This window comes from Cottoperca gobio, unplaced genomic scaffold, assembly GCF_900634415.1.
Source record: "Cottoperca gobio unplaced genomic scaffold, fCotGob3.1 fCotGob3_405arrow_ctg1, whole genome shotgun sequence".
Lineage (NCBI taxonomy): Eukaryota > Metazoa > Chordata > Actinopteri > Perciformes > Bovichtidae > Cottoperca > Cottoperca gobio.
Window position 1 is genome coordinate 82,501 of NW_021166991.1, and position 17,032 is coordinate 99,532.

Genomic DNA, 17,032 nt, shown 5'->3' on the forward strand with positions numbered 1-17,032 from the left:
GGCGCTGGCGTGAAGATGACCTCGCTGCTCAAGATATGACCAACATCATCAAAATCCACAACCAGAACAACGAGCAGGCGTGGCAGGAGATCCTGAAGTGGGAGGCGCTGCACGCCGGGTCAGTTCTCAACATTCAACAGCATATTCTACACGTACTTCACAAGTACTTTACAAATACTTAACACATACTTTACTTCACATGTACTTTATAAATACTTAACAAGTACTTTACACATACTTTACACGTCCTGTACTGTGTACTTAACACGTCCTGTACTTGTACTTAACACGTCCTGTACTTGTACTTCACATGTCCTGTACGTGTACTTCACACACACTTCACACGTCCTGCCTGCGTCACATTATGTGCTGAGTGTTGTGTGTTTCCTGCAGTGAGTGTCCGTGCGGTCCGACCTTGAAGAGGTTTGGTGGTAAAGCCAAAGAGTTCTCCCCCCGGGCTCGTGTCCGTCACTGGATGGGGTGAGCTGCTTCTCACTTTATTCAGTTTATGTGTGATGAGATTTAAGTTCTCAGCCAGCAGTTTCATATTATGTGGCATGAACCATAAATATCTTAGCTTCTGCTAATATTCTATTTTTTACTGGATGTGTTGGTGTCACACGCCGGCCTCACTCATCTTCTCTGTGACTTCTTCTCCTCGTTAGCTACGAGCTGCCTTTTGACCGCCACGACTGGATCATTGACCGCTGTGGGAGGGAGGTGCGCTACTGTCATCGACTACTACGATGGAGAAATCAACAAAAATAACTACCAGTTCTCCATCCTGGATGTGCGCCCCGCCTTTGACTCGTTAAGCGCCGTATGGGACCGGATGAAGGTGACCTGGTGGCGCTGGTCCTCCTAAAGGACTGGTGGAGCTCAGGGTGGAGGACTGACACTGCTCAGCTCTACAACATGTGTGCTGTGAACACAAGACTGGTGACAAGAACTCCGTCAGGCTGTGACGTGTTCACGTAAAGAGGTTCATCTGCTGACCCTTCATGGCTGATGTTTGTGTAGATGTTGTAGCTCCTCATCACATTCAAACACTCATATTCACCTGCAGTTCTAAATTCATCTGAGAGTTAAAGACGTTGTGGTTAAAGGTCCACAAGAAGTGGAATATAATTATCTTAGTTATGTTTTCATTAGTGGAGAATCCTCACTAACCTTACACGTGTTGGTCATCAATACTTTCACACAAATCTCAGATATCTGCTAATAATCCTCCACACTGACGACATCTGATCCTTATTGGTGGGATAACACCTGGACATGATGCTGTTAGGGCATATATATACAGTATAGTTATATTTTTTAAAGGGCCAGGATATATTCGAGCCTCACTATTAAACTCTGTGACGTCTTCAGCTGCAGATGAGCTTGTCCTGGAGAATTACATTCTTACAGCTTCATTTACTGTATTTCTTCATATACTGTTTTACTGTATTACTGTTTTACTTTCATGATGGGTATAAGGCTTGAATGTACTTTTGCACTGAGATATTAACATTTCATCTGCCAGAAGTCTTAGTTTGACCCTTTGTATTTATTATTTGATGAATGAGACTTGTTTGTGCAGAATGTTTTTGCTTTTGTTCTTGTTTGTAAAGATCATTAAAGTATGAATCGAGCACCTGATCTTCTGAATCACGTCTGTTGAAGGCGCCGTGTTCTGCAGCTCCACAGCTGCTCATAAGAACGATGCTCAGTGTTTGGACTCAAACTAAAGCAGACGATCACTTTTCTAAAGAAACCTCACATGATGATAAAGTCTGGTGTATTTATTTCTTCAGCCATGTTGATGCAGTTCTGACGCTGAACAGAAGAGGGAGATGTTTCACTACAAACATTTCTATTTGTAGAGGAAGAGCAACAAAAGTTCTGTGCAGATCCCTGATTGTGATGTCTGCTGCAGAAACATCCAGGGCACAAACTGATGGGGTCACATGTTCAGCCTCCCCCCCATGAGTGTGGGAAGTAACACTTTATTAACAATATGTAATATAATGTCTGAACATTTGCTCCGATGTTTCCAGTGTACAGTCTCTGCTGGTTACCTGGCAACTGCTCATGGACAGGAAACTGCTAAGTGTTGTTTTTACTCTTTGGAAGATGAAGTAAATGAGACGTGTTAATTATCGCTCCGACTTCATCAATTCCTTTTGTTCACGCGGCCATGTTGTTCTGTTGCAAAACAATGAAGTCAAACTCCTGAAACTTGGAAGCAGAAGGAGTTTCATCTCAGACAACAGGTGTGCTTGTGATGTCTGTAAACGATTATTTAATTGTTCTACACTGTTCAGAGGAAACGTGTTGAGGCTGCTTCACAGTCAATTAATCTGGATTAATCAGAATCAATAACTATATAATTATATATTACTATCATCCATAAACTGACCTTTGCACGGAGCCGGTCTAGCTGTTCCCTCTGTATACAGATGTTATGCTAAGCTAAGCTAACCATACAGACGTTATGCTAAAATAACCCTAGCCATACAGACGTTATGCTAAGCTAAGCTAACCATACATACATTAGGCTAATCTAAGCTAACCATACAGACGTTATGCTAAGCTAAGCTAACCATACAGACGTTATGCTAAGATAAGTTAACCATACAGATGTTATGCTAAGCTAAGCTAACCTGTAGATGTGAGTGACAGGTCAGTGAGCTGATGTGTTGGTGTTGTTTCACTTTCTATGATGCCCAGGTCTATAAAACAAACATATGTATAACACTTCTTATAACAGGGATTATAATGCATTATAAACAGATTATAATGAATGGGAATATTTGTGTTTAGAATTTAATTATACAGCACTATAAACAGATTATAATGTGAACATTCCTCTGTTTAAATAACTTTTGTCTCTTTACTTTGCATAAACTTGCAGCTGGCCTTTTATTCCTACTGAGCCTTTAGACACACACAGAGCGTGCACATGTGTGTGAGGAGCTGCGGGTTGTTCAGTGTAGGTGGATGGAGCGAGATGTCTCGTGGCTGCTGCAATGCATTGCGGTCTATTCAGCCAGTGCAGCAGGTCTCTGTGAGGTAAACATCTCTCTGTAAACCTAAAGGGGGGCCGTTGCCTGACATTTAGTGCCACGCTGCCGACAACGTGACGTCTCATCGGCTGAGAACAAGATGGATGCACCTGTTGCTCTTTTGAGTGGATTTCTCCTTTAAACACACGACTATGTGGGATGACCGCCTGAAATAATGTGCATGTTGATTTCCCAGAGCTACACACAGCAGATGTCCAAATAGCCTCTGGCATTCTGTGTGAGAGTCCGATATTTTATCATATCTGCTCTCTGCAGTCTCTCCATACCACAGACCCCCCCTGCACACATGGACACTATGTTACACAGCCCCCCCTGCACACATGCGCACTATGTTACACAGCCCCCCCCTGCACACATACACACGATGTTACACAGCCCCCCCCTGCACACATGCACACTATGTTACACAGCCTTTTGTGTACACACACACACACACACACACACACACACACACACACACACACACACACACACACACACACACACACACCTCTGCTTTAAACTTTATCAAAGACTTGACACCAGCATTTTAGAAATGCACAAATATGCAGAACGAGGAGCCGCCACCACTGGAGAACTTTGGAAAACAAATCCTATTTTGACAACTGCATGTTAACAGACATATTAGTGGAATATTAATTTCATTACACATATTCCATGGTAGGAATCTCGTCTTTGGGGAATAAGACAAGCTGTCGTCAGTTCTCCTGTGTGGAAGAGGTTCTTTCTGCTCTGTATTGATTTGAAGCAGTTGAAGTGGAGAGGTTAATCTCCCTCATTATCGTTTGGACATGCTCGTTTAAATGAAGCCATTAAAGTAAATCATGAAGCTGGAAGATCTTGGAGATAAAACTGCGGCTTAATTGCAAGTAGAGGAGGAGAACTGCAGCGAGGAGAAGCTGGAGCCAAACTCCCACAGCAGCCGTCATTAAAGGAACAAATAAATGTAACAGATCTTTATTTTATCTCCAGATGCACAAACGTTCTTAACCCTCCAGCTCTGCTGAAAGACGAAGCCTTCACAAATAGTTTGTTTAGCAAAGGTACAGCTGTAGTGCCGTGTGCAAAGACTCACATGCACAATAATTAAAGAGAAGAAGAAGAAGCTGAGCAACAGTGAAAGTGTTAAAGTTAAACAAAGTGAACATGATTCTGCAGAGCGTCAGTACTGCTGTTACAGAACATCTCAAAGCTTCTCAGAGCATGTAAGACCTTCACAAGGTTTATACTTTAACTCAATGCACCAAAAGTATGTATTTAATAATCACATTAGAGCTGAAATAGTGCAGCTGGCTCACACTTACACACTGAACCTTTAAACTTAAATTTCCTGTGTTGGACAAACAATTCATGGGCTGTGGAAACTAAATGTTTTTCTCTTATCAGATTCAGAATTCAGTTGATTTAGTAAGTTTCCACAAACAAAGAATTTGGTTTGGTGTCGAATGGTGCAAACATTTATAAAGAGGAAATAAAGAAAGAAAGGTCTCGACCTTTCTCAGCGAAAATATAAATCATTGGTGAATCTTAGAATTGAATAAGGAAGAAGAAGAAGAAGAAGAAGAAGTCATGGTGGATCACTTCCTGCATGAGGCGGAAGAGAAGAAGCACAGAGAGTAAAACATGATACATACGAGCACACAGAACAGATATGACTTGATCCTTCACTTGACCTTCACAGTCTCACACTACACTGTTGCAGGCTGCAGGGGGGACCTGGCTGCTCACATGTTATCAGAGGAGAAGCAGTGCAGCTGATCAGTGTGTGGCACTTTGCTCATTAGCTGAAATAAAGCACTTAGTGAGAGAAACAGCAGCACGGAGCTCAGAGGAGGATCCAGTGACCTGCTGCACGCTGACAGCTGAGAGTGGACGGCTAATTGGCTCCACAAAGAGAGCTTGTCAGGGTTTTAATTGGGGAGGGGGGGGGGGGGGGTTTAGGTTTTCTCTAACAAACAAACAAACACAAAGTAATCACAGTATATTTCTGAATATACTGGACAATGTTAATGTATTCATAGCAGTGGAGGCTGAAAGTCCTTAAACTAAACTTCTTTAACTTTAACAGAGTTACACTGTCAGGAAACTCCACATGTGGACCGGCTTTAAGAAGAGCAGCTGATGAGGGTGATGAGCTGTGTATGGGTGTGTGTGTGTGTGTGCGTGTGTGTGTGTGTGTGTGTGTGTGTGTGTGTGTGGGGGGCTGTCTAATACACATCACAGAGGAAGTGATCAAGAGAAACAATAAATGTTGATGTTTGTGATACAAATTCTATATTTATCAGTGGAAACCTAAAGACTTCTATACAACCAGAGGAGTCTCCTCCTGCTGGATGTTATAGAGGAGTCTCCTCCTGCTGGATGTTACAGAGGAGTCTCCTCCTGCTGGATGTTACAGAGGAGTCTCCTCCTGCTGGAAGTTAAAGAGGAGTCTCCTGCTGCTGGATGTTACAGAGGAGTCTCCTTCTGCTGGATGTTACAGAGGAGTCTCCTGCTGGAAGTTACAGAGGAGTCTCCTGCTGCTGGATGTTACAGAGGAGTCTCCTCCTGCTGGATGTTACAGAGGAGTCTCCTGCTGCTGGATGTTACAGAGGAGTCTCCTTCTGCTGGATGTTACAGAGGAGTCTCCTGCTGGAAGTTACAGAGGAGTCTCCTCCTGCTGGATGTTACAGAGGAGTCTCCTGCTGCTGGATGTTACAGAGGAGTCTCCTCCTGCTGGATGTTACAGAGGAGTCTCCTGCTGGATGTTACAGAGGAGTCTCCTGCTGCTGGATGTTACAGAGGAGTCTCCTTCTGCTGGATGTTACAGAGGAGTCTCCTGCTGCTGGATGTTACAGAGGAGTCTCCTCCTGCTGGATGTTACAGAGGAGTCTCCTTCTGCTGGATGTTACAGAGGAGTCTCCTCCTGCTGGATGTTACAGAGGAGTCTCCTGCTGGATGTTACAGAGGAGTCTCCTGCTGGATGTTACAGAGGAGTCTCCTCCTGCTGGATGTTACAGAGGAGTCTCCTGCTGGATGTTACAGAGGAGTCTCCTCCTGCTGGATGTTACAGAGGAGTCTCCTGCTGCTGGATGTTACAGAGGAGTCTCCTTCTGCTGGATGTTACAGAGGAGTCTCCTCCTGCTGGATGTTACAGAGGAGTCTCCTCCTGATGGATGTTACAAAGGAGTCTCCTTATGATTGATGAGTTGTGTGGCTTTTGTTTCCCCAGACGAGGACTTCCTTGCGATGTCAGAGTCGGGAAACATGTCCGCTACACTGCGACTGAAATCATCGCAGAAGCTGAAGGCTACATTATTTTTGGCGCAAAGCATTGACATCTTTCCCTCAGCTCTGGTCAATTAGTCTGCCTCCGACCCAGTTCTTGTCACAAATGAAGTCATTGACAGTGTATGTTTTTGTGCCTCTTGAGCGTGCTTGTGCTTGGACGATTGTTCATGCTGGCGAACATCGCTTATTCTGCCGCTGTGTGATGCTAACATCTGAATGGCACACTTTACAAAAATCACAAGTTTGCCCGACTCTGCTTTTCTGCGTCTCATTTGGCTAGGTATTTGCATAAAGTTTTAACTTGTTTGGCAGGTACAACTGCGTCTCCATCTATCTCCCGTTCACTGTGACTCTCATCCATATGCTTTCGTCTTCTTCTGTATTATTGTTCTTGTTTTCTTCTTCTGTGTGTTCACTGGCAGATATCATTTTTCAGCTAAAGTTAAACATAATACTGCCATCTGCTCTACCGGAGGCCACTTTACACTTTTTTTTAATTGGGCCTATTTTCTTTTTTTGAAAGGTTCAAAATATGGGATAATCACATATTTAAACGGGAGAAAAACGTCCCCCCCCCCCATCCTGGTTGAAAACCGAGACGTAGTGCAGGACGGAGAAAGTCTGACGTCCAACACTGAGCAGTGATGGAGGATGAAATAAAGTCGACAGTTTCATCACATCTCTTCAGGGACGTAATCAGTCCTCCTCCAATTTGGCGATCGCCGCTTATCGCACTAGAGGGAGCCATGACCCGCCGACTTTTACGGTGTGGTCGACTGGCAAATGGAGAGATAGACCCGTCTGTCTGCCAACGTGCTTTAATGAGCGCGCCGATAAACAGTGAGGAGCTGAGGCTCTTATAATTACTCCTCCAATGATCACCCTGTAGACCGGAGCAATATCATAGCACATGTGACTCACAGCCTCTTAATCTCCTCTCATACTGGGGGGGCGGGTTTAACATGTAACATTTCTGTTATATATAAAACAAATGTTTCCAACTATTTTTTAGATCTCAGCATTCGTTGTTCAATCAGAAAAGAGGAAACAGACTTTATAAATAAAATATAAAATAATAAAATATAAAGTATGTGGATAAAATACAGAAGAAATAACAAAAGAGGAAGAACAGGACGTCTGACTGAAAGCTCACTTTTTTTGCAGGGCTTTAATTGTGCAGATGCTTTTTTCATTTAGTGCTGGAACAAAGTCAAACCCCATCAATTAGACGGCAGGACAGTTTGCCTCCCCAGGAGAGACCCCCGTGCAATCATCACACTGTGAACACACACTCACTAATGTTCGGGACTTTAGTTTCAATCTGCATGATGAGCGTCTCACACCACGTCAGTGTTCCAGCAGAACAACAACTAATTACATTGTTGATCAGGAGGAGAAGCAGGTCATCTGTGTGTGTGTGTGTGTGTGTGTGTGTGTGTGTGTGTGTGTGTGTGTGTGTGTGTGTGTGTGTGTGTGTGTGTGTGTGTGTGTGTATGTGTGTGTATGTGTATCTTTTCTTTTTTTCTTTTTGTTTCTGTAAAGCCAAAATACACTGCTACATGCAGGACAGCCCCATGTCCCTGTGTATGATATCATCCTGCAGTAAAGACTAGAAGCTTTATATCTAGTGAAGCAGCTCTAAGAATCAGCTTTTAATTGTTGCTGCTCTCCACCCTGCTTTGCACCCTGCTCTCCACCCTGCTCTGCACCATGCTCTGCACCCTGCTCTGCACCCTGCTCCCCACTCTGGCTCTCCACCCTGCTCTCCATCCTGCTCTTCACCCTGCTCTCCACCCTGCTCTGCACCCTGCTCTGCACCCTACTCTCCACCCTACTCTGCACCCTGCTCTGCACCCTGCTCTCCACCCTCCTCTGTACCCCACCTCCAGTGAGTGAAGAGCAAATCTCTTATTATATGAACTACGCAGCAATTATAAGAAGGACACGTTCTTTTGCTTCTGTGGAAAAGGTCTGTAGTAGCAGATAAGTGCAGTTCCTGAAGTACATCCTTGTTCTGCAGAAGAAGAAATGACTGTAGCGTTGTGACAGTGCGCCCTCGTGACGAGGAGTTGAGTGGGGAAAGTGGGTGATTTGTGTAAGTAGAGTCATGATAAGATACAGGAACATCTTTAATGCCCTTTGTCTCGTCTCCTAGGACACACAGGAGCATCCTTCATGCCTCCTCACGAACTCTCATGGTGGACTTGTGTTGAACGTCTGTAATCCTAAACAGACTCCATGTGTGTATTAGTCTATCAATACTACATGTATATACTACATTGTGTATATACTACATTATGTACTCAGATCAAATACTGAGTTAAAGAAATTCACCAAAATCGCACTACATTTCAGAATAAGAGTTTTACAGTTTTGCTTGCATCAAATAGTCTGCAGTATTCAGATACAACAGGATTATCATGTGTTCTGTATTCACATGCTTCATGATTTCTGTGTACAGAGGTCTCTTTGCAAACAGCTAACAGGGAAACGTGTGTGTGTGTGCATCCTGTCACACCTGCACACGCAGGGAGCAGCTCCCTCAGCTCTCCAGACGTGGAGATGTCCCCTCACCATCAGAGACAGACGTGTCCTCAGAGACAAACGTGTCCTCAGAGACAGACGTGTCCTCCAACACCTGAGAGCAAAGGGCTCTTGCCCCGTATGCTAATCACATTCTGCAGGTTTAGTATTCCCCGCTGCTGCTTGAGGGATTTTTTCCTAGATTAAAAAATAAAAATAAAACATGATTGTGCCCCCCCCACCTTATTTCTGAAAACTTTAAACTCCTAATCAAATCCTGCATCACCTGATGCAGCATCTCCAGCATGCTCCAAGTATTAATTCCACTAATACAGAAGGATGGTGGAATATCAGGGGAGGATATTGGAAAATAATTTCTTGCTTGGTTATTCATTGCAGAATTCATTAAAATCCAATTTTGTGAAATTGAAATAAAAACAGCCATTTGCTGTGATAGACTGGTGTGGGGGACAAAAAGAGTGAATATACAGTATTTATAATATACAGATATATATTTATACTGTATATATATATATACAGTATATATATATATATATATATATATATATATATATATGTATATGTTTATATATATATTTCTCTCTCTATATATATATCTATATCTATATATTTATATAAATAGTACATATATACTGTATCTATATATATATTTATATAGATATATAGTATATATATATAGTATATATATAGTATAAATATATATATATATATATATATATAAATAATACTGTATATATAATTTACTGTATATATATTTATATAGATACATAGTATATATATATAGATACTATGCATCTTTATATATACTGCATCTTGCATCTCAAAGGGCTTTTTATGACGCCTATAATAATCAATAATGCATCATATTATAATATTCATATAGCTCTGCACAATCTCATATCCATAATGCTTTATAAATACAAATACAAATACAAAAAAAAATCAAACTGTGCAGGTGATTGAATGTTAAGATTATTGTATACAGCAGATTATAATGTATTGTAAGTATGTTTTGTAATGCATTAAAGACACAGGCGTCCCTCACACACACACCTGTCTCCATTAGCCCTTCATGCTAGCAGCTCGTCTCCACATTAGCTGCTGTCCTTACTGCAGTGACAGCAGCCGCGTCAGCTCATCAACACGCTGCTCCACGCTGCTGAGATTAAACCAGAGCGGCCGTGCAATTAAATAAGAGGTTGTTAGATTATTGTTTCATCGATGCATGTGAATACATGGTGTCTGATGCTAATGCTAACAATACCACTTTCACACTGAAAAACTGTTTCCTGCAAACTTCACAGTCAATGACTTGTTTTTACAGAATCTGAAGAAAAGCAGGACTCATGTTATGAAGAAGAAATTAGTTTAATTGAAGATTGAAATTAATTTCACATCAGGCTGTCCAGATTGTTTATGTCACAGGAAACCTAAATTACATTCTGCGTCAGTGTGACAGGAGGCGTCATACTCTCTCAGAAACACTCTGATGAGAATCAACATCAATAAAAAGGAAACATATCTCTAAATCTAAATGTGCTGTGAAGGAACTTTGTTCTCACTCAGTTCTGACATATTTACATAACGACAAAGAAGTGAAAGGTCAAGAAAACAAGACAGGTTAACCTGTTAGTCAGAAATGATTATTATTTAAGTTTTACCTGCAGATGAAGTGCCTGCAGGATCTGATGCTGTGAGAGAAACATCTCACATCTCAGACCCAGAGAAATGTTTTTTAACAACCCTCCCTGTGTGTCCAGAGAAATGTATAATCTAATGTTCCTGAAGGTAACGATTCCTCTCTCTCCTGTCATGGTGTCATCAGTCCTGTGTTGTATATGTAGTGAGTTGAGATAAATGTGTAATGTTCCTGAAGGTAACGTTTCCTCTCTCTCCTGTCATGGCGGCGTCTCCCCTTTGAGCAGTGTCAGCGTTGTGTTTGTAGCCAGAAGCTTCATAAACTGACTTTTTATCCAGTTTTAAGACACATTCTACATCTCGGTGTTTTTAACTCTATATTTGAAACGGATGAAGGATTTTAGTCCTCGGACGTCTTTAAGTTCTCAGAGAAACATTCGAACAGCGTGCAGGAGAAACTCAAACTGTCTGATCATCTTGTCTCTTTGCTTTGGTGAGAGCTTTGTTGTGACTGCAGTAGTGACCTACACACACAGGTTGATACAGATCAGATCTGCAGGTGAATGAATACCCAGCAGCTGTGTGTGGCTGTGGGTCAGTCAGAGTGCACTGACCTGGGTCAGCTTCACGCTCACTCCGCCTCTCTCAAGCCTTCATTAATATTATCTTCCTGCAGAGCCGTGTCGTTGGCTTCTTGCTCTCTGCCACGCTTCACATTTCAATGAGGGCTACCTTAATGTGTTGTACGCGTACCTTTTTGAGGCTGAATAATTCATTCTTTGATGAAGACCTTTGATATGCACATGAAAGCTTGGCTGTAAAATGAATGAGGCTGTTAGAGAGCATCACAGGCCTCACAGTGGGTCTGCAGGCCTGCAGCACCGGAGGGACACACATCACTGGAATGTAATGTTCACGTGAAGAATGATCGCACAACATTTATGTTGTTTTATTTGCATTACGTCTGTGAGGAAACAGCTGAAGTCCACAGAAAACACTTCTCTATTTTTACACCACTGTGCAATAACACAGCACACGGTGCTGTGTGTTGTTGAATGTGTTTCACCTTAAAGGTGCAACGTGTGGTAACGAGACACCTGCTCCACAGAGGAGCTGTGTTTCACCTGCACCACTGGCTCCATACTATCTGGATTTACAAGCAGAGAAGCCTTCAAACAACATGACGCTGTGACACATTACAAAACATTAGATTGCGTCACAACCATCACCATCTTTTTATATTATTATGACACTTGACCCTATAGCTTTATAATGTGTTGTGATTATTGTTATAAAGCATTAGGAATATCTATGAGTGCTTATAACTATAAATATACAGAGATAAAAACAGATTATACATTTCTAATTCATTATAATAATTTGTTATTGTCAAATAATTAAAAAAAACTTTAAATCAATATAACTCTTAAGATAGATCCATGTTTCCCTTCTGACCTGATGTAAGGCGAGTGCAGCCGGATTAAAGTCTACGTGCTCGACGCCACTAGAGGCTGCTGTCGCACTGTGCAGGAGGCGTGATGGGGGGGCAGCACTGCCTTTCTATAGAAACACAAGTTAATGAAAGTGGAGAGAGAGATTATGTTGAGCATTACCTTTAATTACACTTCTTTAAATAACACGGGAACATTTGTGTTCCTCTGACAGTGTGTGTGTGCGTGTGTGTGTGTGTGTGTGTTAACCTGTGTGTTTCCATATGTTTGTCATCTCACACACACATATTAGTTTGTCTCTAAAAGTCTTGTTCTGTCTTTTTAACGTGATGAGAAACAGAATCTTCACAGTTGTGGCTGAAAACTGTTTTTAAAGAAGTTTTGCATTAAAAATGACACTTTGACATGAGACAATCTGAGCCTGCAGCCTGAGGGTGTAAGCACACACAGGGGTCAAAAGCCAGAGAGGTTGGGCATCACGGCATTACACAAGATTCAATTTGGCGTGAAAGATTTGTCCTGAACAGACACAAGTAGAAGATAATCCCCAACGTCTCCTTCAGGTCCTTCTCCAGAAACATGAGCACCAAAGTGCATTCATTCAGATTCCCGGGCGCCTTGTTATTCCCAGCAGGCAGGAGGATAAAGAGGTGTGTAAAACCTCATTAACGTCTCTGAGCTAATGAAGGATTCCTAATTCAATGTTACTCCATCATTTGTGCACACGTAACATTCATACTGCTTTAAATAAACACTTGAATAAACTGCCCCATCGCTGCTGAGCAGTTCAGTGTCACAGGAATGAAAGGATTTTAATGACAGCTGTACAGTAGACAACATGTTCATACAGTTTCTCCTCTCAAATAGTCGACACAGAAGGGAGGTCGTTGTGGAGCAGCTCTTTTCATGGTTCTGTGTGTGTGTGTGCGTGTGTGTGTGTGTGTGTGTATGTGTGTGTATGTGTGTGTGTGTGTGTGTGTGTGTGTGTAGGAATATTGTGTTTGTTTTTTGGCATCTGGGAAGCTCTGGCTTGTGGCTCAAGGGCTCGCCGATCAATTCTGTCTCTTCCTTTTCCTCTAACAGAGGAACGTGTGAGGTGTAATTGCTGAGGCGCTCACTGACTGAACTTTCCTGTCGCTGCTGTCAGGCTCGCTCTGCGTTCCTTCCCTGCTCTCTGCAGGTATTTGCAGCTTCGTGAGAAGGCTGGAAATGCTGGAAAGTGTAATTCCAGTTAGTCATATTCTCCTACTTTTTCCCTATTATGAAGAATGTATTTGAAATTTCCTAATTCCCCGTCACTGCAGAGCTCCGCTGTATACACCTGCAGCCCTGCGAGCACTAATCTCCAGTATACACCCAGAGGGCAAACACAGTCTGCTGCATCTGAAGCCAAAAAGCAATTAAAACACAGCCTTTACCACCCTGACGCTCGCCTGTCTGCCATCCTGCAGCACAGCCAGGCTGCATTCAGGTGATATCAGATGCTTTGTGAATAATAACCAGGCGACAGGAAGTGAGTTCTCTGTGTTTGCGCTCACACAGTTGGTGAGTGAAGGTGTGAGGATCCTTTAAAAACTCTCACAATCTTGTTTCTAAAAGTGTCTCTTAACTGTGATGCAAGAGGCGGAGCCGGCGTCCATCTTCAAAGGGTCAAGGGTTTGATCCCCTGCAATCTACATGTGGAAGTGTGTGTGTGTGTGCGCGTGTGTGTGTGTGTGTGTGTGTGTGTGTGTGTGTGTGTGTGTGTGCGTGTGTGAGTGATAAAAGATCTCTGATCATTCAGTTTAGTCCTGTTCATAGTTAATTTTTCATTCACAGATCCGTGATCATTGTGTTCACTGAAGGATGAAACACAACATGAGTCCGCTGCGTTACTGAGCTCACAGTCGACCTCTGGGATCAAAGGTCACGAAGGTGAACTAAACCTGACGGATGTTTCTATGAGTAAACACACTGAACTCTCACGTTCACATATTCTGATGTACGACACACAGGTGGTGATTCTGCTCCATAATGAAGCTTCGTCCTTCTACATCTACACTTCTGATTCTTCTTCTATGGATTTGACGTCCTCCATTAGGAGATAAATGGAGCGATAGAACTAATCTGTAATGTCAAGTTCTCCTGTCTGGAGTGTAAGTAAGACGATTGGTGCCATATTAGAATAAGATATTTTAAGTCTCCTCTTCCTGGAAGTGAATTAGCTCAGAGTCGTCCTGCTCACGTGTATCGATCAGGCAACATTAACAACCGTCACTACACGTGAACACATTTATTAAAGCTCTGTACGTCTCCTGTACGTCCAGCGTACAGAAGTCTTTGCTGTTCCTCCCCAGCAGCTGCTGCAGGACAGATCTGATGATGCTCCTGAAGCCTCGGAGCCGCAGGAGAACTGGAAGTCACTGTAATGGAAGGAAGAGCCCCGAGGGTTTCAATAAGTATCTCATGTCTCTCCCTGACACACACAGACACACTGAAGCTGAAGCTCACTGTGAAGCAGGAACATGATCAGTGCACTCTCATCTTCATCGTGTTCATTCAGCCAAGCACACGCACACACACACACACACACACACACACACACACACACACACACACACACACACACACACACACTGTCACAACGACTGAAGCATCAAGCTTGAGGTTTATTAATCCACAGAATACAGACATTTATTGTTTATTATAAGTGTATTAGGAGTTATTAGTGCAGCTCCAGACATCTACTCATCACACCTGTGAACATCCTGTGGTACGGATCAGATCTGACTCTGTGAAGTCTGTAAAGTGTGACGGAGACTTTTCCTCATGTTCTCCTCTAAATAAATGGATTCTGAATAACTATAATCTAGTAAGTAATTAACACAGCAAAAGGCAAGAGGTTAAACTGGGGGCTAAACACAGCAGGGGACAGGAGACAAACTGCTGAGGAACTGTAGAGCAATAAAAGAACAGTCATCAGGTGATGGATCAGCATATCTGTTATTTGCTGTAAACAAGTAATAAACATCAAAGACGATCTCTCTGAATAGATGTGTTCCTTTTGATCTCTGTAAGTTCATTCCTTTTGACCCCTCCAATCTAAATAAGTTTGTACTTTGATGTTTGTGTATATATGTAGAAGCAGAGACAGTTGTTTCTCTGAGCAACACAGCAGATCTTACAAACCTGTATGTGTGTGAGTTTGTTCATCCTTTGTATGCATAAACTCGCTCCTTTTTGCAAGAATATTGATTAAACCCTTTTATTTGATTTGGATCCTGACTTCGTGGCATTATTAAGAATATTTTTCCAACAACAATGCTACACCAGAGCTAAAACAATTAAATAAAAGTTGTGATAAACCGTAATTTCCCTGAAAGATAATTGAAAAAATGCCAATTTAAAAGTAGCTATTTCTGTAAGTCAATGAGCTGTGCATGCTGGGTAACGCGCTCCGCTGTGCTCCACCCACACAGGTGCTTTTAATTACCTGCTCCTCTCAGGACTGTGTGGGCGAGCACTCGCTGCTGACCTTTCACTCACTGCCATCTTTGTTGCACCTGCAGAGAAGAAAACTCCAGAAACAAGTTTACTGAGAGGAACACAGAGCATAAATAAGACCTTCATCACGAAGAGAGGATGAAGGTGAATGTCCTCACATGAGCTTTAACCCTAACCCCCCCAATGTAGAGCCCGGTTAGACAGCACAGACTCTTCTTCACTGTTTCCTTTAAGAGAGATGTGAGACAGTATTAGACTCAAAGTAAAGTACGGCAATGTTTGACGATGATCATCTCTTAAAGTGGTGACTTTGAACTTGTATCTGACCCTGAAGACGTGTCCATGAGGTCAACATTAACATGGTCTAAACAAAAGCTCTTTCTGTGTTTGAGCCTTTTGTCTTCACACAAACGGAGCTTTAGTGAAACTGGTTCCAGAGTAAAGACTGCTCAGAGTCCTTCTGTGCTTGTACGGACAGAATCCTCCATGTGTGTGTGGAGGTGGTGAGAGGTCAGAGTGTCTCACACACCTCTGTGTTATAAGGTGTTGATACATGAATACACTTTGATTGGCTCAGAATGAACCAATGAGCTCGGAATTAAGGAGCCTCAGACAGAAGTCAGAAACCAACTTCAGGGGATTGTTTGACGATAACACAACTAGAGAACAGTCGTGGCAGCCTTATCTTTATAAAGGTGGTATATAATATATATTATATACTCCTCCTCCCTCGTCGTTCCTTCTGCGTGCGTCCTCCTCCCTCGTCGTTCCCTCGTCGTTCGGCGTGCGTCCTCCATCGTCTTTCCTCTACCTCCCTCGTTGTTCGTGTACGTCCTCCTCCCTCGTCGTTTGCCGTGTGTCTTCCCTTGTCGTTCCTCTTCCTCCCTCGTCGTTTGGAGTGCGTCCTCTTCCCTCGTCATTCCTCCTCCTCCTTCATCTTTCAGCGTGCGTCTTCCTCCCTCGTCGTTCCTTCTGCGTGCGTCCCCTCTCTTCGTCGTTCCTCCTCCTCTCTCGTCGTTCCTCCTCCCTCGTCGTTCCTCCTCCCTCGTCGTTCCTCCTCCTCCCTCGTCGTTCACCGTGCGTCCTCCTCCCTTGTCATTCGGCGTGCGACCTCGTCCCTCGTCGTTCGGCGTGCGTCCTCCTCCCTTGTTCCTCCTCCCTTGTCATACGCTGTGCGTCCTCTTCCCTTGTCGTTCCTCCTCCCTCGTCTTTCGCCGAGTGTTCTCCCTCGTCGTTACTCTTCCTCCCTCGTCCTTCGGCGTGCGTCCTCTTCCCTCATTCCTCCTCCCTTGTCATTCGCCGTGCGTCCTCTTCCCTTGTCGTTCCTCCTCCCTCGTCCTTCGGCGTTCGTCCTCCCTCATCGTTCCTCTTCCTCCCTCGTCGTTCGGCATCCGTCCTCTTGCCTCGTTGTTCCTCCTCCCTTGTCGTTGCCGTGCGTCCTTCTGCCTCGTCGTTCGGCGTGCGTCCTCCTCCATCGCCGTTCCTTCTGCGTGCGTCCTCCTCCCTCATCGTGATTCCTCCTCCCTCGTCGTCCTTCTGCGTGTGTCCTCCCTCGTCGTTCTCTTCTCCCGTCGTTCG

The 17,032-nt window shown here is 43.4% G+C and overlaps 1 protein-coding gene across 1 annotated transcript in view; it reads left to right on the forward strand.

Moving 5' to 3' along the window:
• LOC115005938 (cytochrome c-type heme lyase-like) overlaps nucleotides 1–1,641 on the forward strand; it is a 6,562-nt gene extending 4,921 nt beyond the window's left edge. Inside the window, 4 exon segments of the mRNA XM_029427930.1 lie at nucleotides 1–118; nucleotides 394–480; nucleotides 666–729; nucleotides 731–1,641. The exon segment at nucleotides 1–118 is cut by the window's left edge and continues 2 nt beyond it. Coding sequence (XP_029283790.1) covers nucleotides 1–118; nucleotides 394–480; nucleotides 666–729; nucleotides 731–865 — 404 coding nt within the window. The 3' untranslated portion in view covers nucleotides 866–1,641.
• Nucleotides 1,642–17,032: the final 15,391 nt, after the last annotated feature.